Source organism: Lissotriton helveticus, chromosome 3_1, assembly GCF_964261635.1.
Source record: "Lissotriton helveticus chromosome 3_1, aLisHel1.1, whole genome shotgun sequence".
NCBI lineage: Eukaryota > Metazoa > Chordata > Amphibia > Caudata > Salamandridae > Lissotriton > Lissotriton helveticus.
The window spans coordinates 1,944,006,687-1,944,033,449 of NC_136061.1; the positions used below are offsets into that span (position 1 = coordinate 1,944,006,687).

A 26,763-nucleotide genomic window follows, 5' to 3' on the forward strand; every position below is an offset into this window, starting at 1 on the left:
TGCAGCTGCTTCCATGATGTCGGCCATTGTCGGGGATCGGGGACATGCTGCTGCTGAGAGCATGTTGATGTGTGCGTCAATCGTTTCGACCTCTTGCACTTCACATTGGGCGTCCATTGGTATTGGGTGGTGGGAGAGGAAGTCGGCTGGGTTCTTTGCTCCGGGTCAGTAAAAAACCTCCATCAGGTATTGCTGCAGTTGGATGGCCCACCGTTCGATTATGGGAGGTCAGTGAGCTGCTGATCCCCGTAATAGGGGCACAAGCGGATGATGGTCGTTGACGACCTTGAAGGGCTGACTACTTATGTAGAGATGGGAATGCTGGCACGCCCACTTGATTGCTAGAGCTCCCCCACCTGATTTGGGCGTATCGCGCTTCGGTGGGCAAGAGGGCTTTAATGGCAAATACCAAGGCTGACCACCGTCCCGGCTCTTGTCGCTGGGCCAACACTGCTCCTAGGCCCACTGGGAAGGCATCCACTAGCAATTCAGTGTGCTTGTCGGTTCGAAGGACACCAGCGTGGTGTCAAGAAGGGTACCCCTGATGCGCTGGAACGCGGTTTGCTCGCGGTGAGCCCAGCACCACTTGGTGTCTGTCCGAGTCAGCGGTTCCGCAATGGTGACCACGTCTGGGATGAATCGGCCACAGTACGTGGCTATCCCGAGGAAGCTTTGCATCTCAGACATGGTCGTGGGTGGCAGTGCTTGTTTTATCACTTGGGACTTTCAGCGGTCTACCTGTAGCCCATTCTGATTGAAGATGTATCCGAAAAGCTCTATTGTTTGTTAAAAGAACAAACATTTCTCTTGATGCAGTGTGACACCATATTCTTGGAGTCGCTTCAGTGTGGCTCAGAGGTGCTTGTAGTGTTCATCCGCTGTGGCGGAATGTATGAGAATATCATCACTGACATTTAGGATGCCTGGCAGTCCTGTAAAAATTTCACTTACACTATTTTGAAATACCTCGGCTGCAGAGGAGATGCCAAAGTTGAGGGGTTTGTAGCAGGGCAACCCCAAGTGCGAGCTGAAGGTGGTTATGTATCTCCTATCTTCTGCCAGGACTAGTTGGTGACACCCATCATTCAGGTCCAGTTTCGAGAACCACTGTGAACTGTTGACGTCAGCTACGATTTCGTCCATGGTCGGTGTTATGTGGCATTCTCTCCTGAAAGCTCTGTTCTGGAACAGCATGTTGATACAAAGTCTAATCTTCCCCGGTTGTTTTGGCTTCTCGGCGATGACACTGGAGAGACCCAGCAAGTTGGCCCTGATACCTTTTCTATGACCCCCTATTCTTCCATCTTTTGCAGTTCGTGTTCCACCACTGGCTGAAGGTAGAAAAGGATCCAACTGTTTTGGAGTGCCATTGGTGTTACTGTTAGATTGATATGCAGTTTTACAGGCAGATATTTTATGCACCTCAGTGCTTCGAAAATGTTCGGGAACTGTTCAACTAGGTCGTCATTTTGGTTTGACTTCACGCTCCTCGCGAATGTTACTAGACACAGGTCTTCTGCAGAGTGGCTGCTTCTTGGTTGATGACATGTATTTTTGCCGTGATCTGGTTGTTTTCTGATTGAATGGGTAGTGTCATCCGTACACATAGGGGTAGAGGGGATTGACTTCCTTACGCAAATATTTTGGTGTTGGATGGTACTAGTAGTAGCCTTGGCCGTAGGCGATTGTATTGCTGTAGTATCTCCATGACATTCACGGAGGCCCCGGTGTCAATGACCGCCTTCACTTCGGACCCTGCTACACAGATCGTGCAGGCGGGTTGCGGCCTACAGCACCTTTTCAGCTCTCTTGCAAACGAGACGAGGAATATTTCTTCTTCCCCATCCTCTTCCGGAGAGGAGTCTTCTACCCGGTAAGTCGATAGAAGGGTGTATTTTGAGTCACCCACGTGTGTGAGGGTGGTGTTTGACAGTTGACGTACCATTTTCCTCAGTGGCTTGTTGCTTCGGGGTCTCTTCCTTGGGCCTTCTTTCGGCATACCGAGGCAAAGTGGTTGGGCATTCCGCAGTGGGAGCATGTCCGGCCTTGTGCGTGGCAAGCATTGAATGGATGTTCTTCCTGCCCGTAGTATCCGCATCTGTTCTTCTGGGGTTGGAGTGGATGTCCTCTGGGCCCATTCCTTTTCTCTCTTGTTCTTACTGCGTCTGCTCGCTCCGTCTTGACGACCACACTCTTGTCTGACGTTCGTATCAGCACTAGGTCCATCTCATCTGCTATAGCAGCCGACAGGTCGTGTGACCTCGCTAGGATTAGGATGTCATCCAGGCTTATGTTCGGTTGCTTTAGGATAAGTCTTGTTGCGGCATTCCTAGATTCGCTGGGTACGGATCTCCTTAGGCGGGCCATCAGCTGTGCAGGTGCTCGCTAGCTCTAGTAGCCTGGCGTAGAATGTGTCAATAGATTCACCCTCTCATTGTCTGGCCTTACAGTTTGACCACTCGAAATCCGGGTTGAGTTATGGGTCAAGGTGAGCCTTGAGTGCTCTCTCGGCGGAGGGGTAGTCGGTAGGTGGGCCTGTGTTTGGTAAGTGCTTGAATAGGAGGTAGATTTCTTCCCCCACTTAGGTGTAGAAGTAGTGATAGTTTAACAGCTCTATCCGTCCCTCCCGTTGGCACAAAATAATTGTTGTTCTCTAGGCGCTCTATGCTTATACATTTTGTTTTGAGTCCAGTGGAGGCATAGCTTTAGGTAAAGGTTGATTGGGAGGGACAAAGGTTTTTTTTTATTTTTATTTTTTTAATAGAGGTCGAGAGCCTGCGAAGGAGGATTCCACTTCACTATTCAAGTCCTTGGATGAGGGCGGAAAGTGAGAAGGAAATCCATAATGCCGAGAATGGCACACAGACATATAGTGGCAATATGGCACACAGCCTATCCGATGCGGGCCATCAGTATGTTTTTATTTAATTTTCTAAATATGTACCAAATTGCATCAGATCCACAATGAAGGGAAACTTCTTTAGCGATTGGTAAATTTTCAGGATGAGGTATGATTATAATTAAAAAAAATGTTTAACCACAAATCATGATGGGAGACAGCCAGGATCAAAACATTAAAGTATTGTAATTTCCTCATGTGTTCCAACAAAACCAGCCTCCGATGTTGATATAGCACACTCATCCGTAAAGAACAAATGCTGCATCCCATAATTAGCTCTTATGCCAAATCTGGGCGTATTTAAAAATGGCTCTCAATGCAGTGCTTTATCTTTAGCCGTTAATCACTCAAGTCTCCAGAAAAGGCTATAATTACTCTGAGCCTTAGGTGAGAAAATTACAGAGACCGCCATCATAAAGAGTACAAAAGGAAACACACGCTGATCCTCCAGGTCTCCAGCCTCAGATTATGACCTTCAAACACCTGCAGTTGATGATGGAGATTATTCTGAAGTCTCGGGTTTGAATAAACCCCACCCAGCCCAAGGAGGCAACTACCTTAGACAACTCTGTGAGCTGAACATTCGGGTGGCCAATGCACGTAGACCACTAACCATCTACACTGTACTACAGACACATCCCATGGGGTATGTGGGAGGCACAAGAAGGAAGCAAAAAAGGAAATGAAGGGAAGCAAAGCCTGGTTAACGCTCATGGAACAAACACGCTGTATTTTGCAATGGCAGAATCTTTCCGTTGTGGTGTTACAGATGTTGAGAATTCATTGATCTCCAATGCCAGCCCAATTATCTCTTTTAAATACTTCCATCTGGGATGTGCCGGGCTGTAGGTTTGCACACAAACCTATACACTATGTAACTTTCTTTTACGACAAATGGTAATCGCTACTTGATTCCTAAAGCACCTTGCATAGCTTATACCACAGGCAAACATATTAACTAATACAATCAGAGTTTTGTCTAGTGTGTTTCAAGTTATTTCAAGACCTCCGCGATTGCAAACACGTTTTACAAAAATCTACTTGAACAAAGGTTTGGGGTAAAGAAGGCAAACTCTGTTAACACCAATAATAAAACCTTCAATCTTTGCTTTTCAGGTAACATCCCACACCGTCCCTTCTGGTAGTTCGGCCACACTTTCAACTATGCGCTCATCCCAACTCAGCTTCAAGGCACCACATTTTGATTGCATTATTAAGGCAATTTGATTTAAGAACATGCCAGAATTGACCAATGAGATAAAACAATAACTATATAATTCACCTTACAGTGAGTCAAATGATCTGCTCCTGTGGACCACGGACTTTTTAAAACATCTTACTAATCCCACCTAACCAGGGCACAAACATTCATCTTGTAAGTTAAAGTTGTATATTGATTGGTAAATTTAGAATTAATTATGTGCATCTCAATCAAAAACAGGCACAGTCAGCTATGAATTGTTCTCCAAGAACTTCCCAGGAAGAAAACGTACAAAGCTAGTATATTAGAGTAAAAACAGCAAAGGTTACAAAAACTAGTTTTTCTGGGAACGATTTTGCCCTGGTCACACACACAGGAGGTGTGCTCCTACGGGAAGCAAACGATTGTGACCTCAGACTGAAACAGGAAATATTATCACATAATGATTAAGTAGCTCACTGAAGACCAGTTACAAAGATAGGTATGGAATCTTAATTTAGCACATCTTTAAAGTGCTCTTTTGATCACAAGGTTTGAGATGAACAATATTTCAGAAATTCTCTGACCAGCTGAGACAACAGTGATTCCCAGGAGAGTTCTAGCGTTTGTCCATCCAGGGGGGAAGAGTCACAGACATAGCATGTACTAGGGGTAGCAAATAGATTGGCCTGAGGATAATCCCAAGTGCTGGATGGTCCATTGAGTAATATATGTTTTTAGCATCTACTAAATGATGATGGGTCCGGCGTAGAATGGGAATCCTACTTTGTTTTCTTCTGGAAAATACAATGGTGACCCAATAAAGTTGGCAGCCTCTGAATAACCAAGGACTTTAGTAAAGCTCATTGTAAGAAGAGGTCGTCTTCTAGGTGTGGCTGTGCTTATAAATATTGCGCTGGCTTATGCATTTTCTGACAACAGCATTATTGGTGATACAGGTAGGCAGTTTGATGTGCTTAGGAGATTTTAAGATTGTAGTATCTTGCAGCGGTCAAAGTGGAAGTCTTGCCAAGAACTTTGGGGCTTGGTGAACATCAGGAATACTTTGCCCCCCCATCAGTGACTTGACCCACACTCCTCCCCGCTCCTGCCATCTGGTTGGAGGTGAAGTCATCAGGCATGAGAACCCCCCTCGGCTTCGGTAACAACCACAGCAAGAGCCCTCAAGTGCCCTCATGTTCCTGGTGTGGTTTTCAGTGATGCAGAGATGTCTGGCGAGTGCCAGGCCTGTGTCAGAAACCATGCTGGCTCATCAATGGGGGCATTGCCGATCACCCACCTGCTGTGAACTGCTACGCATAGCCCATACTCAACGCAATGACAATGCTCAGCAGTCTGAGCCAGCACTTCATCAAATCACAATCTAGTCAGACTGTGTTTTCATGGAGGCAGCATGTGAGCAAGTCAGTGCCATGTTCCAGCTACGATCATGTATATAGGAGAACTGAGCCACAATCATACGTCATAAGACTGCTGTACTAGTATACCAATCATCTGGGAGAGATGAGGTTTAAGATGTTAGCAGAACTGTCCAGGATATTTCACGACTGCCTGGACTAACAAAGTTCAAATTAGGTAAAGTAGCTCCTAGGTCAGGTGAATGCAGTAACCAGCTAGAAGTCCAAGGAGCCCAAAGATGCAGTTGGCTGGAGGTTAAATCATCAGGTGCTTACAGTGCTAATGGCTGGAGTTTAAATCCTCAGGTGCTTACAGTGCTAATGGACAGAAAGGTCTTTGCTAGAGGCATCAGTTTGAATCCAAATTAAATGTACATCTGCTGGAAATTATCAAGAGGTGCTCTGCCCCACTCAGGCACATGCACTAGATGCATTGTATGTTTTACCAAATAGTCACAATCCCAAAGACGGGTCTTAAGAATAGAAAATAAGTTGTAACGTTTCTGAAGATGACTTCATTTTGAACAATGCATGCATAGTTTCCACTTCTATTGGAGGTATCCTAGAATTCCCCAATCCTTCATAAAAGTATTTCATGTCTCTAAAGTCTCCAGAGGGAGCTGCAGAAGATCTATTTCAAATCACTGTGAGGAGGATTTCAGGTCTATTATGTCATTTATTAATTTATGTGTTTTTTATCAACCACAAATCACGTTTTTCTAATCATCTACAATGTTGAACGGTTGCAGTTTGTATGTATATAAGCCAACCATGACACATCTGTGACATAAAATGAACCATTATTGGATGTTCATCCAAGAAACATTTTGCTCAATTGCTGCTCTACTATTCTAGTTATTTTGATCAGGTGGATCATTCAAAGAGAGGCTCATCACTTTCAAGTTTGCGATGCAAAATTATTTCTAAATAGGTCCTGGTGAGTTATGCAAGTGTTGAGAGCATCCTCAATATGGTGGATTGGTCAGTTAAGTCTGCGTTCAAGAATGTATATTTTAGACCCAATTGCTTGGTTGGTAGGGAGCAAAATTTAAATTACATAGTACTTGCCTCCATTGTCAATAGCGAATCGAATTCTAATAGTTAAAGTGAAGTACAGTCTAGATTCTATAAGAGTCATGGATGTGACCATTATCCCAACCTACGTTAGTGATGGTTATATATGTCTGTAAGAACAGGCCATTGAGCTATGTTGATATAGTTTAAAAACCCCAATCGTACGTTTTATATCCAGTATTAAGTTTGAAGGGAATTGGCACCAAGCTGGGGATGCCCACTGTAAAGTTAGTGGAGACTTAGAGTGCTTATCATTTTAGCTTAATGATGGAAGAGTGCGGTGGGGATACACAGAAAGAGTTTTTCATCTGATGGCCAGAGAGAGAGACTGGTAACCGAGAGAGTGCATCAAATGTTTTGGAATCTTAACTTTAGACCATTTCTCCCATGGGATTCCTGGGAAACATTGCGTTTTGTTAATGGATAAATGATTAACTACTGTTAGTGGTCAAGTGGTGTCAAGGCATATAACTCATCTCCGTGTTTTCAACAGATGAATTCTATCTCAAGTAGTAATATTTGTATTTTTTTTCAAATAGACCTGTACATTGTATCACGTAAATGATATGCATTTACCCCTCCAGCCATAGCCCCGGTAATTTAAGCATCTTCTTTGAGTCAACTCTAGCGCCTGAACATCATCACACCCACTTCTTTTGGCTAGATTTGCACTATAGAAATACCATATACATGCAAACACAAGGAACAGATGTTGTTAATATTTTCAATAATTTGACCAGTTCACCAGAAAAAGCTTTCAAACATTTAGTAGGCTGTCAGAAAGGTCGAGTTTGAACAATATGCTTATGATGACATTCCTTTCATAGGACTGCTTTCTAAATACTCAATGATGTAAACCAAACATGCAGGCAACTCAAAGGACCTCACGTCTTACCATACTACTGTTGAGATTCTTGCCCACTCTGCAGAAGGTGTGTGGTGGAGTTTCCCCTTTGCTTGGGATGATGATGCAGATATCAGTGACCGCTAGGGAGTTCTGGATCATGGTTTCTAAAGCTCGTCGGTAGGTGATGTATACTCTCTGGGAAGAGGAGCTGCCACTGATATTTGCTGAACGGCCATAAGGTGTACTTTGAATGATCTCACAGCCCTGCTTTAACCTCTCTTTGCCTTCGTACAGCACCCTACATATAAAAAATAAGCAAACAATGAAGACATTAGTGTAGTTGCACTGAGAACACCCAGAGCAGACTGAGTCTGCTGCGTAGAGAAATAATTACACATAATGTTTTACAATAGATACATGTTTTACTTTGCTTGGTAACTTTTACCTATGGCCTAATGTAACAAAACATCAAAGACTCACTATTTCATAGCTTTATTAATGGTGCTAGATCCCCAAAGTACAACAACATCCGTGCCCTAATGCTGAAAATGTTAAACCGTATGGCAATAAATTCCTGAATGGGGTTTGAAACAGCTACATCGATGAAAGAGTTTAAGTTGTAAATCATAACTGAGAATAAGCTTTTATGTTTGGTAACTTCCAACCTAACTATTCCTAAACAAACTGCTAGAGAGGATGGGCTCTCTATAACTGCTCCTTTCTGCTCAACATGGAATGAAGACATGCATTGTTGGTGTTTGGGACGATATCCAAACCACCACGGACACAGGGAACATATGCATGATGATTCAGATTTATCTATTTGCAGCCTTCAACGTGGTTGACAGTCTCACCTCCAGTTGTCATGATGGTGGTGGGTAATTCCCTGAAATGGATCCATTCATGTATCTATCAGATCAACATTTGCGCCTTTTACCAACTGCCTAGTTTGAATTAAAAATGGACGAGGAGGATTTGCTTGCAGTAAAATGCCCCTATAATAGAGGCCATCATATCTGAAATCAAGAAAGAGTAGGACACGTAATATTGGTTTTCTCCACTATCCCCTTTATTTGGTACATCTGTGGAGTTATCCACATAAAGGTATTTGGAGAAATGGCTTGATTAAGCTCTCCAATAACGCTGCCTGACCACAATCACCGTGAATCGCACTCATTTTCACAGACCATAGAGAGGGTTATACCTTATCCATGAAGGACACAGAAGGGAGTGTGATAGGTGCCACTGAAATTCCACAATTAGATTATGGCAACTGGAGTCTGAGTTGTCTCCCTAACAACTGCTACATAAACCACAAAATGCTGAAGTTATTCTATAGCTAGGAGACCAAAGCTGCAAAGATCACTCAATTGGTTGGGGTTAGAGAAATAATTATATTTCAGCATGCCTGTCCTCACATCAGATTGAATGCTGAGGTTTATTCATCATTTTGGCTCATCAGCCAGTTGTGCATAAATTCATGAAAAAGAAACAATGGTAAATCCAATAGGTCTGGCCTTTTTATAATGTGAGTTCTAAGCTACTGGTTTTGCCAATGCTATTTGTAAAATTAAGACTAGGGAAATCCCAGGGTATTATTATACCGAGGGTATAAGACATTTTAAAGTAACAATGGTCGCTTACTTGCGAAGTAACACAAAAATTGATAGAGATACAATGAGGTCTACATTAAGTGTCCAAATGGAAATTCAAATACATTTATTACGTTAAAATACCCCATCAATAGGGTGGGAAAACACTTCTAGGCTCAGACATTTCTCCATGTGACTACTATGAAAACACAATGGTCAGGTCACATTTATAATTGAGTGCCTAAGCTTACATAAACAATTACATAATAACAATTCGAGCCATGGTACTATGGTCGATGATGTTTCAAACCCTTATGCAGATGTAGGGATCATCATCAGGACATAAGCAATTATGCGAGAGACAAAAAGGCTTGCGAAAAAAACATCAGAGATGGTTTTGTAGGCCAGGGAGGGCAGCAGCCCTTGCAAATTCTAGTACACGCCCGATTGAGTATGACTAAGGTGATTAGTCAGGGCAAGTAGCTAAACCAGGGTTGAAGCTGGGTGGAGGTAGTGGGCTGACGTACCACCGGGAAATTTATGCTGGGCTATAATATAATCCAACCGATTGGAGGCAAGATGTGAAGTTCTATTTGTAAAACCTTGTTTAAGAAAGTAAAAGAAAAAAAATGAAAATTCTGGAGAAAAAGCTAACACTCAGCTCAATGTATTTATTTATTTATTTATTTGTAGAGCGCTTGGTTACACCGACGGTGTGTGCCCGCGCTGAGACATCGGATCTGAAGAGGTGTTACTATCATCTGCTTACCTACCAGGAAGCATAGACTCTCTGGTGTAGCCACTATTCCGTTTTGGCAAACAACCAGGTCTTTAGTTGCTTGCGGATTCTACTTTCACATGGCTTTGTTCTTAGGGCCATCGGTAGGGTGTTCCATGTCTCTGCTGCAACGTATCTGAAGGAGTAAGCCCCCATTCTTGCTCTATATATTCTTGGCCCCGTCACCAGAGCTTTCCTCATGGATCTTAAACTCGGTCCTGGGGTGTTTTGGCTTAGCAGTGGTTGAAGGTATTTCGGGCCGTTCTTTGTAAGAATACGGTGGCAATGGCACATTGCCTTAAACATGACTCTCTTTTCCACTGGCAGCCAGTGCAGTCCTATCAGGGCTGTCTTCATGTTAGCTCTTCTCGGTAGACTAAGCACCAATCGAGCCGTCGCGTTTTGTACCCTCTGTAGTTTGGACAGTCTTTTTTTTGTGGACCCAAGATATAGAACATTCCCTTAATCCAATTGGGAGGTTATTACTGCGTGTACTATTGTTTTCCTGGCCTTAGATGGTAGAAGATCCAAGATCTTCCTCAGGATTTTCATGGCCCCATAGCATTTACTTGCTACCTTCCGAATCTGGCTGTCGAATATCAATTCTGCATTAAACCATATTCCAAGGTTTTTTACTTCTGCTTTTGGGGTGGGTAGTTAGCTTAGTGACTCAGGCCCCCACGCAGATGACCATAATGTTGGTGCCTTGCCCACAACCATTACCTCCGTATCACTCCAGTTTAGTTTAAGGAAGTGGTTCGGCATCCAGTCTGCCACCTCTTCTAAACATGTGGAGAAGTGGATTGCTGCCTGATCCTTGTTTTGAGACAGCAGCACAATTAGCTGTGTGTCATCCGTGTAGGAAACTATTGATACCTTATGTTGTCCATTCATTCAGCTAGTGGTCCCACATAAAGATAGAATAGGGTGAGACTCAAAATTGAACCCTGTGGGACCCCCTGGGACAAGGGAATACTCTCCGACAGGTGTGTCTGTTGTGCCACTTGAAAGCTCCGTCCGGAAAGAAACGATGTCATCCATCTCAGAGCGCTTTGCCTGATGCCACAAGCTTAGAGTCTTTGGAGGAGTAGCTGTGTGATACGGTATCTTGAAACTGACATGGAATTCAATATGTTCACTCTTTAGAAGTAGCATGGCTTATTTTTAAAATTGCACACAGGAAATATTTTTTTTTAAAAAGGCTGTTGCACATACACAGAGGACAAGTTGCAGGTACTTAAAACAGCATAACAGCTGACCAAGGAATTTTCAGAATTTAAAGGAAAATGCTTGCTGTTAGAAATGAACGTCTTTTGCGTTGTGTGCCCCAAGATTTTTGCCATAACTGTCTGTTGGCTATAGAAATCAGTACACTTTACACATGCTAACCAGAGGTAAGGTGCCTGTGACCCCCATTGAACATGATTGACATACCCCTAATTGGCATATTTAACTTGCATACAAGTCCCTAGTTTCTGGCACAAAAAGTGTGCCCATCACCTGTAAATTAAATGTCACCAGTGGATTGCAGAACCGGTTGTACCATCCACTACAGTGACCGAGTAAACCTGACCACAGGTCTGCCTCTGTAGCCTGGCAGTGCAGTTTTAAAATGCAAATCGACCTTTGGAAATAAACCCTTATGACAGGCCTAAATAAGTCACCCCTAAGTAGGCACTATAGCCCATAAGGCAGTGTGCATGGTATTTAAAAGTATAGCATGTAAAAGATTAATGGTACACATATCCTTACAGCGAAAAGGCCCCAAAAGCTATACTGTATCTTGGAAATGGGACTAGCTGGAAAAATAATTTTAAAATGATTTGTATCGTGATTAAAAATCCAATTCAATAATGAAGTCCGATTTTTAATAAATATTTAAGAAATATTTTTAGAAAGTTACTTTTTCCCTGCCAAAAATCTTTCGAGGGCCATTAGCATTTGTTATCCCACTGCTGCCAGCCAGTAATTAGCATCTGAATAGGTGTGAACTGGTGTCAAATGCCTCCCAGGAGAAAACAATAGGCTGACCTGAATGGGCAGAGATGCACTCTCTTTGCCTAAAAGCATATGCAGGTCGGGCTGCATTTCTTTTGAAGTTTTATTGTTAAATCCCGCTTAAATTTCAGTTCTTACAATTGACACTTGGTGTGCACTTCAAAGAGGCCTCCACTGTGATAAGCAACTGTTAACTAACACTTGAGAAGGGCCCTTCTTTTGTCCCCCCAGCCAGACAGGCTCCAATCACAGTAGGCCTCATTTTGATAGTACAGTATCAAACTCTGCTTGACAGACCTGCTATATTTGCATCCAATACTTGGGATGCACTTCAAAGGATGCCAACATAATAACTGTGTATCCACTGTTTGGCTGCTGACAACTCAGGATTTGTTTCACCAGACTTCAGTTCCAGAACCTGCCTCAAATTGGATTTTAGTGTTAGATGTGGGAAACACTAGATTTAACATAGTATACTGCCATCACACACCTTCAGCCCTTAGAGCCCAAATTTAGTGTGGACGAAGAATTTCGCCATCTTGAAAATGCCCAAATTGGGTTGGGTCCATCCCGAAAACATTTACCCCATTTGTTAGGGCATCCCGAGGTCACTCCCACCCATAAGCTCGGCCACACATAAATGTGACATCTCCAGGCACCCATTTCAGAACACTCAATGACCTGTAGAAGATCAGAAGTACCAACCCCAGAGAAAAGCCTAGGAGACCTGTACCCAGGGCAATGAAATAGACTCCAAGAATCATAAGGCCGAACTCCTGTTAAAGCCATTGCCCTGGGGCTTTGAAAGTGTACTCCTTAGGTGGATATTTGAACAGTACAAACGTGGTTACTGTATCAGTCCGGCGCTCCTTCGCGGTTAGTGTCAAATTGTGCATAGGTCATGTTCTACTGCCACCATTGACTATCGCTAGCACTGTGTGCTTCTCGGCCTATTTCGCCTTAAAACTTTAAGAACTCAAGTATCCGGTTCCACTTGTTGAACTTTTGCCATTTTGGTGTCATTTTCTTTATTAGATTGTACTGCATTTTTCTAGTTTATTCTGGGATTTTTATTGCTTTGCATTTCAACTTTATTACTGTTTTAATACTGCAAAATACTTTACACATTCTTTCTCAGTGTCACTCCTGTCTGCTCTGTGCCGTTGAGCTGAGGTTAATTTAGTGACTTTATGGGTTCATGCACTGACAAGGGTTGTGGTTATTATTTGAGGTGGGTATTCATCCTCACGAAAACTTGGCTCAATGAATCATCCTTGCAATGCCTAGACCTTCCATTCCCTCCAGACTACAACATTATTAGACTTGACCGACCTCTCAAAAAGGGCAGAGGATTAGCCTGCATACATCGATCAAATATCACAATCTCGAAATTTCACACCGATTCCCTGGACTCTTGTGAATAGCTTGGGATCTCTGTCAAATCGCCAGATAACCATTCCCACAAACTTCATATCCACTACCATCCCCCAGGTATGAAAGCAGTATTCTCAGACCAACTTATGGATATCATCACTGAACACTCTACCCCTCATTCCAATGAGATATTTATTTATTTATTTATTTATTTTGAAAGTTTTATAGAGCGCAAACAAGATCCTTGCGGATATCAGAGCGCTTTACACACAAATGGGATAAAAAACAGATAAAAAGCTAAACAAGATATAAAACAAAGTTGAACAAAAACAAATTGATCAAATGTAAACAAGGAGGGGTGGCAACAGTACAAAGGAGGGCAACTGTACAGAAATAAAGGAATGAAAGCTAAACAAAATATATCAAGCAAATATGAGCAAACAAATTAGGCAAAAGTAAAACAGGTGAGGTAGCAACGGTGTAAAGGTGGGCCAACGTTCAGCAAATATATCCAGCATAGATGCGCAAAACAAATTAAGCAGATGAAACAAGGTGAAGGTTGCAGCGGTGTATGGGAGATCAACTCTGCCAAGTTTTTGGAGGAGACATAATGAGAACGAAGGTATATTAGACTAAATTCATGTGAATTTAGCTAAGAGTAGGGATTTTACTTCTTTCTTGAAGGAAGCAGTGGATGGGATAAGTCTGATTTCTGGAGGAAGGGAATTCCATATCCTGGGGGGCATCCCAGAGAAGGAGCGTGTATATGTCTTCATCTTGTGGAATCTTTGGGGTTTCAGAAGAAGGTTCTTTGCGCTCTTGTATCTCTTGTGCCACCCGAGATTGTCAGTTTCTGAGCGAGATAACTGGGCGAGTTGTGGTATATGGCCTTGTGAGTCATGCACGCTATTTTCAGGTGTATTCTAGCTTCGTATGGTAGCCAGTTTAGGGATCTGAGGTCGGGAGAGATGTGTGACCGTTTTTATGAGCCAGTGATAAGTCTGGCTGCAGCATTGATAGAGGCTTTTAGTGGTGCGGTAGTCGAAAGGGGGAGGCCACAGAGGGCAACGCTTCCATAGTCCACTTGAGGGATTGCTAGGGCTTGGACTGCAGTTCTGAAGTCATTTGCGGGGAGGAAAGGTTTCAGCTTTCTTAATGTGTTGATTTGGAAATTAGCACCTTTCGTAGCATTGCTGATGTGGTGATGCATATTGAGATTGCAGTCGAGGGTAATGCCTAATGATTTTGCTGAATCCACGATAGTAGGTTGGACGTTAAGTGCAGTGAGATGCTTAAGCCAGGATTGAGTGATGGGGACTTTGGAAGGAGGAGCTATTAAGAGGAATTCTGTTTTTAGGGCGTTAAGTTTGAGATGATTCTCTGCTAGCCAAGTCTGTGTGTTTCTGAGCGTTGTGTTGAGAAGTTTGATGTCTTCAAGGGTGTGAATTTTAAGGTAGATCTGGGTATCGTCTGCGTACATGTGAAAATGTACATTAGATGCTTGAAGCAGTGCGATGAGTGGTTCCAAGACTAGATTGAACATGGTAGGGGAAAGGGAGGATCCTTGAGGGACACCTAGAGTTACAGGAACTGGGGTAGACATATTGTTGTTAATCTTGAATTTCTGAGTCAGGTTATGTAGAAAAGAGGTGAACCATTTGAGTACTGTCCCTGAGATACCCATTCTGAGATTTAGCAAATCGAGTAAGTTCTCATGTTTGACAGTATCTAATGCTGATGAAAGGTCGAGAAGGATGAGGAGGCAGGTGCCATTCCGATCAAGAATTTGCAGTGCATCATCAATTATGTGTGTCATAGCTGATTCCGTGCTGTGACCTGCTCGGAAGCCTGATTGGTGTGAATTGAGGAGTTGAAAGTGCTCGATGTGTTTTGTCAGTTGGAGATGTACACATTTTTCTAGGAGTTTGGCCAGAGTAGGAATATTGGTGATAGGACGGTAATTAGACAACTCGGAGGGGTTCGCTGAAGGTTTCTTCAGTATGGGAGAAACCTGTCCTATTTTGAGGGGGTACGGGATGCATCCTTGTTGCAGAGAACTGTTAATGATTTTGGTCCAAAGCGAGAGAAGCAATGGGATAAAGTCATGTACCGCGTTAGCGGGTAGAGGGTCAGATAGGTGATTGGAGGGCTTAAGAGTACTTAGAATCTTGCCGATAGAGTCTTCAGTGTAAGTTTCGAAGGATGCCCAAGAAGCATTGTTTTTTAGAGCAAGGGGCATTTTTGATGTGGGGGTTAGAATAAAGTCTTAGATCAGAGAGGAGATCTTTCCTGATCGTGTTCCTTGGCGACTTCAATCTCCATTGGGATAACCCACTAGACAAGCAGGTTAACGTCCTCAAAACCTTCCTAGAAGACCATTCCTTGATCCAAGCTATCTCAAAGCCCACTCACTCTAAGGGTGCTACCTTCCAAATTCCCTCCGCCAACAAGAAAACTCTCCCGCAGCAAAAAAAGCCTAACAATAGATAAGAGACACGAAAAATCTTGACTGGAACAACCTAGCCTCCCACTGTGAGAAAGTTCTCATCCCCGCAACAACATGTCAGACGTCAATGACCTCACCGCTCATTACAACTCCAAGATTACCAAAGTCTTTGACAAAGCAGCTCCACCAAAACTCAAAAGAATTCTGGACAAAGATAAAAACCCATGGTTTAACGGAGCCCTGAATGAAGAAAGACGCAAAGTTAGATCTTTGGAATGGAAATGGAGACAACATCCCTCCCCCCTCCATCTTAAACTACTTCGGAAAGCTAGAAACTCTGATAACAAAAGTATTCTATAAACTAAAAAAGACTTCTTTAGATTAGAACTTGACAATGCCAAGAATAGATCAAAGAAACTGATTTCAAAATCTGAGTTTAGTAGTGAAGAATTCTCTTCATTCTTCACAGCAAAAACGTACTCCCTCCAACTTGAGCTTAACACAGCAGCCACCACAAAGATAGTTCAAACTGAAATCGCTGAATAACCAGAGTTAACTTTGCCCAAAAATAACTCTCACTGGTCCACATTCAAACTTTACGATCTCAATGGCATTACCAAAACTTTAGCAACCATCAAACTCAACAACCACTTCAATGACCCAGTCCCCTCAAATTGCCTTCCCCACATCTACCAAGTCATCTCTCCTCTCTGGACCAAACTCATCAACGCCTTGCTAGCACAAGGTCACATCCCGGATTGCCTAAAAACGGGCCAAGTCACCCCTATACTAAAGAAATCGACAGCTAACACTTCCGACCCCAATAAGTTCCGACCCATAACCAACATTCCCATGCTAGCCAAGGTCCTGGAAAAATGTGTTCAGCAACAACTGAACCAACACATCATGGACTTCAATCTTCTGAACATCCACCAATCGGGTTTCAGATCCGGCCATAGCACAGGAACAGCCATTCTGCATATAGTTGACAACTTCCTCCTAGCTCTTGACCGCAACGAAACCTGCCTACTTATCCTGCTCGACCTCTCCTGAGCCTTCTACGCAGTCAATCACAACAAAATTCTAAGAAGACTGGAAATTAGGATGGGTTTATCTGGCAAAGTAATTCAATGGTTCAAATCCTTTCTCGAAAACAGAACGCAATCATTCATGGTGAACAAAAATCTTTCTCCCTCCTCTCCGAACCTTCTACGAGTACCACAAGGCTCTACCCTATCTCCCACCCTGTTCAACCTTTATGACGTACCACTAACCGAACTACTACAGGAGGCGAACATCGTGTACCACATGTACGCGGACGAAACAACTTTACATCAAGATCTCCTCCATTGAAGACATTAAGACAATGAATCTAGCACTCGAAAAGACCGTCCACTGGTTAACGACAAACTTCCTCAAGCTAAACTCGCAAAAAAACTGAATTTCTTCTAATCTCCCCCCTAATAACTCCTTGGAGACAAAGGAATGGGCCAAGTTGATCACTGCTATGAATTGCACGCCAACTCTGGTGGACTCCACCAAATCACTTGGAATTACACTAGATAAGAACCTGAACATGCAAACACACATCAACCTATTAGCTAAAAACGCACACTTTCACCTCAGCTATCTTAGAAAAATTAAACCTTTCATCGAGAACCCGGACCTCAAAACTGCAGTTCAGTCCTTAGTCATCTCAAGGCTGGAGTACGGATGCACCACCCTCTCGGGGCTTCCCAAAATCTCAACTGCCCCTTTACGAGCCAGTCTCAACGCCGCAGCAAGCCTCCTAAGAGGATCTAGGCAATTTGACCATATATCGCCACACCTAAAAGCACTCACCTTCCTTATGAAGCTCAAATCCACCTAAAATGGCATGCATCACTCACAAAGCGCTACACCACAGTACCCCCCCAGTGCCTATCCCAAAAACGTACCTTATCTGGAGGAATAAGAAAATCTAAGAGCGCCGATAATCTACTCCTGAAACCCACGTGGTTCAGCAAGAAGAAAACCTCTGACAGAGCATTTTCCGGAGCAGCACCAAGAACATGGAACTCGCTTCCTCCATACATCAGAAAAATCTCCTTCACCCCACTGTTCAAAAGGGAAGCAAAATCATTCCTGATGTTCAAATTCCTCCCGAAAAACTCTCTCTTGTACCATTCCAGTTCTCCATCCTCAAACTTGCCTCCTCTCTCCCATTAAGGACACCTTCGCTTATATGCCCTATTCCTATTGCTCAGAACAATCCTCACGCCTACGACCCTCCCAACGTTATCAAAACTTGTTGATTCTTTGAATGCTATACTTTGCTAACTGTTTAATTCGTTCTGTGCTCTCATTGTAAAGCGCTCTGATACCCTACAGGTCCGCGCTATAGAAAACTCTAAAAATAAAATAAAGAAAAATTAAAACCCCAATATCTTACACTTGCCATGTATTTTCCATACAACTTCGAACGGCAACAAATGCTCTGCAATTTGATGCTTTGAAGCAGCCCAGGGAGCAGATTAATTGGCTGCAAAGAGAGAGGGGAGATCTCCTCTCCAGTCACTCAAAGTTAACCATCTGCCTTAAATGCTGCCTAAGTAAGAGCAACAGATTGTCCCTTCCCTAGAACCATAAATGCTTTTTTTTGTGTGCCAAAACCTAGGCTCATGCAACACGGTGAAGACTGGAGATATAAGAAAACCAACCCAATGAAGTTTGCTCTTTATTTAAACCGAACAAAAAGATTCTTGCTGCTGTGCTTTTACAGATGGCATAGGATGGGTGAAGAGCAGCACCAAGAGCACAAAGGGGCAGGGATGTGAGGGGATTGCTGGATTTGGAAAGAGAACAAGAAAACAAATGCACTCCTACAGAGTATGGAAAAAGAAAAGAGTAGTTCCCTGACGTGAGCAGTGGAAGGATACAAGTTAACCCAATCAAAACGATGGTAAAGAAGCTATGCTTCGGATGGGGATTCGGGGGGCAAAAGAAGAGAAAGGAAAGCGTTTGAAAACAAAGCCCTATCTAAGTATTGGGATTATACTTAATAGGTCTTCAACAGCTGGCAGAAGGTGAACCTAAGGGTATGGAAGTCATGGCCAACACAGAACAAATCATTTGAACAACAATTGCAGTAGGACAAAATTAGAATTTACAGGAATCAGACTACAATTAAATGGAGTCAATTTTGCACCTGGATAGGGGTTCCATAAAAGAAAGACAGACCATCTAATTGTCTGCCTCGATCACTGTGAGGTGAAGTTTGCTTGATAAAGTATCCAAAGTCACACAAGCAAGCTTGTGTGTGATATGTTGTTAGTGGTCTGTGCTCCTTCTTAGGAAACTAGATAAGTTACTGCTTTCATGCCCAGTCACAATACATTCTGTGGAAAGGTCCCAGTCTGCTACAGTTATCATGCTGGGGGTTTTTAAGTCCTCTTCCCAGAGGTATATGTGGCCCCGTCCCCTATGAACCATGACAAAATATTGCTCCTGAGAACCTCCTGATGTTCCCTTTTTATCAGTTTAGGACATATCTGTAATTATAAGATTTCTGTCATCATTCACCAAGGACCTAATTTTCTTTAATCAGAGACTTGACAACCTCACTTTGCTTTTTCTCAGAACAAATCATCCTATGAGAATGTCTTAAGCCTGCACTATTAGATTTCCCTGTATTTGGCTGATCCATTTGTGTTGGTTTTATGCTTTTAGGCATCGCTGGGTAGAAAGACAGTAGTACCAAAAACTGGGGCATCTACACTTTTCCTTAGCAGGCATTTCCATCATTCCAGTTAGGTTCTTATGCTGATTAGAACTGCATGTTTGGTTTGACACGGAGGATGTTAATTGGGTGAGCCTTTTTCGGGATGCAGTTGCCTTCAATACTCGGTTTCTGGAACCCGTGGATCAGCCTTTCTAATTTTGCCATCAAATCAATGCTATTCCTCAACCAAGCAGGTGATCTCCATCTTCTGTGATTTTCAAAGCAACAATAGGTAATTACATAACATCAGACCCATGTGATGCCGAGGTTACCAAAATGTTCAAGACTTTACCTACTTGTTGGCCGGTGTGGAAAACGTCCACAGCACATTTTCTTGATCTCCAATCCAAGGAAGGCAATTCTGACATCCTTCCCTGACTGTGGGCAATGTTTGGATACCCTTTTCTAACTACAGTGCTATTGCAGTCTCTGATGTTCACACCATAAATACCCTTGGTTTTTTAAGAAGAAATGTAACCATAAAGTTGAAAAATGTCAAGTACGTTGAAATTTAGCATTTCTTCACACTAGAAAAGGGTTTCTGGAACTTGGATAAACTGGTCTATAGCCTACTTGACACATGTGCTATAGATTACATGTAACTCCAGGTATCCAGAGCCTTAAAACAATTAAATCAGGAAAACAATCATAGAATGAATGGTTCAGTAATTTAGGGACCAAGAGAATAATACCAATACTTGAGCAAAGGTAGAGGCAAATCCAGCACACATTGTTCCCCACTGTGCACCTCCACAGAGAAGTAGAGCTTTTATGGTGCAGTGCAGACAACAAGAAGGTAGAACACCACATAAAAACCATTCTCATCTTACCTCATGTCAACTTTTTGTTTAAATTAAGAAAAAAACAAAAAACATACTGCATGCTTTCGATGAGCTATCTTAGAGCATGGAAAGCTACCTGACCCTTTCTACGCCTACTCTAGCAATAGAGCACCCACCTCCAAAAATATGTGCTCCCACAGTGCTCGTCTCAGTCGGTCGTAGCACGACCGTCCCGCAGCAGGGCGGGAAGACCCCGATGATGAAGCATGCCACCAGGGGCCTTTTGTTGGGTGAGGTTTATTTCAAGAAACGTTATCTTTTCCCTTAGTGATCATTAACGTATCTGGAAAGATACCATTTGGAATAAGTTTCTCAAGTAGACTTCTTTTTATTAAATATACATTTCATTAAACAAGAGGGTACTTCACCTCCTCCTTTCGCATTTAACCATCTTCCCTCCCTCAGAGGTCAGGGTTTTAGCTACTACTGTTCCATAAAGTAGGGAGTCGTTAGGGTTTAGGTTTAGCTGCACATTGCTCAAAGTTCTCTTGTATTAGGTAACTCAGTTTGAAGTCTTTGAGGTGGTTTTTAAGTTCAGACAGTCTCTGCGAGTGTGGAAGTTTTACTTGCATGCTTTGAAGCCTTTCTTGTCCTCAGATGCAGCTAGGCATTGCAGTTAGCTGTAAGTGCTACTGGTATGCAAAGCTGTGTGTTTAGTCTTCACTGTGCCAAAGCACTCAAGCTGTAGCTCACTGATGAAACCTACGTAAGTTGAAACCATTCGGGAGCTGCTTGTTTCCTTCTGGAAAAGACCTGGTCTGGCAGTTCACGCTGTTCCTATTGAACAGAGTCAAGACTGCTTTGCATATGAGCAGTCTCTACCTGGAGTGGCATAGTGGCCCAGAATTGAAAGACTGAGGTGCTCTGAGGAATTGCCGGTGGTGGAGGTCAATTCTAGAATGTAATCCATCACTTTGTTATTGTTTCAGTAGACACCCTAAGTGCAAGGAGTTTGCCCAGACGTGGGTGCTATGCTCACTGTTCCAAAGGTCTCAAGCTATACCTCACTGACGAGACCCAAGTAGGTCCTTCTAAAGTGGAGCAGCTCTAGCGCAGTTGCTACTGAAGCATGGTCATGGCTGATTTGCATATTGAACGGTCTCGGTCTACAGTAGCATAGTGGGTGAAAAACGATTGCCTGGGAGTGGGCCCTGAATGATTTCCAGTGGCCAAGGTTAATTCGGACATTCCATTCATCAGTTTCTTTTTGTTGCTGCAGTAAGGTGTATGCACTCGCCGGCTGTCTAGGCTGTATTCCTGGCATGGAGGTGTTCCCACTCATACAGCACATACTTCTCCGGGCCTTGTTCACCAAAGTGATAGCTAAGCGCAGGACAATTTTCAGGGCCCTAACTTAGGCAGGCTTCCGCTGTGGCACCAGTTCTTGACAACAGCAGAAATCCAGGGTCAATTTTGAACTTCCCTATTTAGGGGCCAATTATGATGTTGGGCGGAAAGCCTCCTCCAGATAGTTAGAATCTCCTAGACCTTGTCAGAACCCTGTAAACAGACCGATTTCAGTCGGTTTACAATCCGACCAACCGATTACGATGTTCGCGGTTGGTTCGTAAACTGCACAGTCTTTCCGAATCGGTTCTGACCGGCTCTCGGAAAATTTGTGTCGGTCGGACCCGCATCGTACAGCTCAACGGACTGCGTTTCCGACTGAGCAATTACGAAGCCTGCAGCCTTTCCGAGTCAGTCTGTCCGACACGAATAGGCTGTCGGAAAGTGACTTTTAGGGCTGTCACGCTGAGTGGGACAGGTATGCCCAGATGTGGGTCCGTGCTCTCCATGCCACTGGAGTCAAGCTATCCTGGCTGATGAGGGCTGAAAGACCGAAACCGGTCCTAGGATGCTTGTTTCCAGTCCAGGGAGGAGCGGGCCTGGTAGTTCGGGCTGGACTGTTCCCATTGGGCGCAGGCTCAAGACTGATTTGCATATGGCTGGGTCCAAATTGGAATGGCATGGTGAGCAAAAAAACTATGGATTTAGGTCCAGATCTCTGTACTGGGGTGAATGTATGACATTGTTCTGCATTCTGTCCATCAATTGTTCTTTTTGCACCCTTCATCCTGCGGCCTCCGGGTGGGTGCCGAGGGGGTACCTAAGGGACACCCCTGTAAAACCCTACATTGTATGGCAGGCACCATGGGGTGCCTGCGACAGGGTGCAGAGTTTTCCACCCTCTTTCCCCATAGGAGCCTGTGTTGTTGGGCGAAATACAGGCTTAGATAGAAGTCAATGGGAATCAACCGAACCGTGTTCATTCGCATCGTAATCGGATGGGAGAAACCGCTGACAGCGAGTCAGTCAGTCCAGATTCTGAGTCCGTGCCAGGAGGAGGAAACTCCGACCGACATCCTAATGAGGCCTAGTGGTGCTTCAGTTCTTTGGTTGGTCGTAGCAAAAGCAACAGTCACTTTGGCCTGGGGCAGGCTGCTGGGTCATTTCAATGACCAGTGGACTGGACTGAGGCTTAATGGGTAGGAGGATAGTTTGTGAACAAGCCTTGAACATAACTCTTTGGCAGATGTTCACGAACCATGTGAATTTGAATGATAAGCTATAACTTTTTTGAGATTTTTTTTAAACAAGTGAACTGCTGCAGCAGCTGTTCCCGTTAGAAGTGATGCTATACTGCACTGTAGGTTACGTTGTTATACCAATCCCCCACCTCCCAGTGCTCAACTTTCAAAATCTTACACTTTTTTGGAACAGAGATACCATGTGCGCTACTGAAATTCAAGCTTATAGTTGACTGTGATACAAAAAAAAGATTGATTAAAAAGGACTTACCCCAGATCTGTGAGTGATGGCTTGTCCCGGCCCCGCCGGTAGCACAAGTAGATCTGTGGCCCCATAAGACTCCCATTATTGAGGTCTGCGGACAGCCCAGTGGGAGTAAGGTCTATGCACTCATACCCCTGGGGGACCTCTTCCCCAAGAGATTTAATGATGACGGTCACATCTGTGATTGGCTCCTTGGGTTTTGCTATTTTGTGGCACGCATCGTTAAAGTGGATCTCCTCCTCTAGAGGTTTGGACACATCCGTCAGCCCGGCCACCACAAAGTAGTCAGCAACACGTGGTCCCTTGTCTTCCATCATCTTCCATCACAGAATGGCAGACCTGTGGATGAACAGAAAGTTATTGGCATGGACACACAATCAAGAAGCAAACGCATATATGAAGAAAATGTCATAATTATGATCTACCATTGGCATGGAAAAAGGAAGCTACTTCCTCGGAACGAGTGCAAAGCTCATTACCAGAATTACTCAAATTCAGTGTGTTCATGATTTGCTAGAGTGCTCCCTATTTGCTTTATCTTGGGTTTCACTGCTGTTGGTGCTGGCACCAATCCCAGGGCTCGACTCTCTGGGCTGCTGGCCAGGTCACGTGGCTCTTCCTCTTTGAAGTCAAGCACTCGGCACATCACTCTGTCAGGGACTTCACCCAGAAGGGACTTTGGTACAACTAAGTGCTGCCCAACACTACTGCGGGGTCGCCAGTGTTTGATCTCTGAGCTTCAGCTGCAAACATTTGCACTGGCATGACACAATGTTTACGAAAATCGTTGAAAAATAGGGCGACTACCACTTCGAAATTATAGGGGGCTAGCAAGAATAGGTTTCAGCAAAGCACGGACGAAGTAAGCTTATGTTTAAAAACATAATTGTTTGTCATTTGGATACACACACCCAGGCATCCCCATCTTTATTAAACTTGCCATATTACATAGTTATGGTTCCTCCATGCTCCGATTTTTAACGTGAGAAACCCTTTCTTAATAGCACACTACATGAGCTCAAAAAAGTTTACTTTATTATTTTCTTTGTTACAGCTTTATTTACTACGCTTATGTAATATATCGTCTTGATAACTTACTTAGCTACAGCTAGTAATTCCGGGGGCTTTCCCGTAGTTTTAAGACACTGGTTATCGTGGATTTCTTCCGAGTCTAAAGGTCAGATCTTGCAATAAAAGGTAATCCCGGTTTTGTCAATACACCTCGTGCCTGCTTGGCAGCGCTCATTGTGAGGTAGGAATAACATGATTCTGCTAAAGCGCTAGTAAAACAGCTTAGCGAGCGAGTCATTCACTCATGATAGCTCTGTGCAACCGGGTGAATACCAGTAGGGTGGACTCGGATTCCCTCATTCAGGGGTCAATACAACTACCACCATTATTAGAAATACTTAAATGATATATAGTGCTAGTTGTGTTATCAAGCACTATATAAAATACCAGTCATTATTTTCCCAGTCCTGACCAGTGCACAGATGGCTGGTTCATTGCAGGGTGCACAGACGTAAGATTTATCGTTACCTCCCCCTGATAAAAGGGGCAGAGTTCACTCCCTGCTGGCAGCTCCGACTATTGCCCCTCCGCAGAGCCGGTAGCACCTCCATACCCCCAATACTGCACCATAGGAATCCATACCCAGCTCAGCCATGGCACGTCAATGCTTTGCGCAGCACCCTGGCTCTACCATTACTGGCCCACACTCCGTCTTTCTAAAGCAACTCCATAGCGACCAGTAGCACTCCCTGCGGCGCCAGCACTATGGTACCAAACTCAGCTTTTTTTTGTTTTGTTTTTTTTGTTTTATATAGCGCCAATTCGACCCGAAGGTATTGGAGAGTTTTACATGAGCACATGCACTTTGATAGCCATGGGGAGATTACGTGGTTTTCCCACAATCACAGGATGTTGATCCAACGCCCAGACTCGGACCTGATTCCCTAACACCAAGGTCGGCGGGTCTGGCCGTTACGCCACACACCCTCAAGCCTACATCTCTGGTAGTGCCTCTGAACTCTAACTGCATCCTTCCACTTTTCTTCCAGTTCCGGAACGTCAAACTCAGCCCTGCCGGCGCCAGTCAGTCGTGACCGGCAGCGTCTTCACGTTCTGCCCAGTGCAGCACAAAGGTTTTCTATTCGTGACTCATTTGGTTAAAAAAAAAAAAACACAGCGCAATTAACACGTACATGGATCTCTCCACAGACTGTCAGCGAACCTCTTTCGGGGTCCAAGTGCGCACTTGAAGTAAAATCAATGGACAAAATGCCTTCAGGCTCAGGTTACAACGATACGCACAGAAAAGAACACCGGCACCGCAGAAACTCCTCCATCGTGGCGTACAATATTCACTTATTTTGACAGCACAATTGTACACGCACTTGTGCTGATGAGTATGGGGGAATCGCCGGGTCTGTGAGGGCTGTCATCCCAGGAGAGGAGTGAGTTGAATTTAAGGAAGTAAAGGCACTTCATGAGTTACGACTGAGCTGCAGATCAGTTTCAACAGATCAGATCTCAGTTATTTTCAGAATGTGTGTGTAAGGAATGAGTTCCAGAAGCAGTAGCTGCCACGTGGAGGGAAAGCTCATCAGCCCTGGCCTGCATGTGCTTTAACACTCATCCTCACTTTCTTGTTCCCCTTTAATTATTTCCAGATTGCCTCTTGAACTGCCCCGTACTCCGAGCGTTCACCCATAATGCTCTGTGGCTAAATGCCATTTCATGTCAGATGGATGTGTGGAGGCGTTTTAATATCGAAAAGAAAATGTCATCTATCTATACTACTATTATAAAGGAAGAACTTTGAACCTTTGAGGCGGGTAAACTCGGGAACCACAGCGCCAATCCACACACCCGATACATCGTTGTAATTGTCAGGGAGTGCAGATGGACATAGGCTATATAAATTTAAAAAATATAAGTTATTTAAAAAATTTACGATAAAAAAAAAGTAGTCCCATGGAAGTAGCGCCGGCCGCGACGTGCGTGCTGACATCAGGAGCGCGGGGAGGAGCGGCGTCCAGGAGCGCGAGGAGGAGCGGCGGACATGAGCGCGGGGAGGAGCGGCGGACATGAGCGCGGGGAGGAGCGGTGAGGAGCTGCGGACAGGCTGGGAGGAGCGGAGAGGAGCGGCGGACAGGCGGGGAGGAGCGGAGAGGAGCGGAGCGAAGACGCGGGAGACAGGCGGGGAGGAGCGGCGAGGAGCGGCGGTACGGTGAACTCAGGAGCACGGGGAGGTGCGGCGGATGAGGTAAGGCTCCGGGGGACCCACGGACAATGTCGGGGACGGGGGTTCGGGCGGGGGCCCTGAAGCCTGATTGCTCCCGGACAAGGTTGGGACGGGCTGCTAGTTTACAATAAATGTGCAGAATTAACATGCAAGCTTAAATGAAAAGTAAAATGCTTTAAAATGCAAAAATTGTAGTAGGCAACCATATTTACTTGTTAACAGTAGGATGATTTACTTTATGAGAAGAGGAGCTATGAAATAATTACCCTTAGAGCAATGTCCGAATCCTATAGCCACAAACCCCGAATTTGAAGACTGCCAAGGTGCGATTTCGAAAGTGTTCGGTGCACTGAAGGTGTGAGTATCAACAGGGTTATGCGTCGTGAATTGTTTATTGATGCACTTTGTTTGTAAGCTATTGGGAGTATGCATGTTGAATGAATTGGTCATGTTTTTATGCTTATTGTGAAGAAGTTGAAGAGAATATCGGACTCAGAAGAAGTCTAAGATCCCGG

The 26,763-nt window shown here is 44.0% G+C and overlaps 1 protein-coding gene across 5 annotated transcripts in view; it reads right to left on the reverse strand.

Moving 5' to 3' along the window:
* Positions 1 to 26,763, reverse strand: part of DENND4A (DENN domain containing 4A) — a 587,116-nt gene that overhangs the window by 318,045 nt on the left and 242,308 nt on the right. For all 5 annotated transcript variants that reach the window (XM_078683021.1, XM_078683023.1, XM_078683019.1 and 2 more), the window contains 2 exons: positions 23,008 to 23,340; positions 7,467 to 7,716 (listed from right to left, as the gene is read on the reverse strand). In XM_078683021.1, the coding sequence (XP_078539147.1) occupies positions 7,467 to 7,716; positions 23,008 to 23,318 (561 nt within the window). In that variant the 5' untranslated portion in view covers positions 23,319 to 23,340. The remainder of the gene's footprint in view (positions 1 to 7,466; positions 7,717 to 23,007; positions 23,341 to 26,763) is intronic.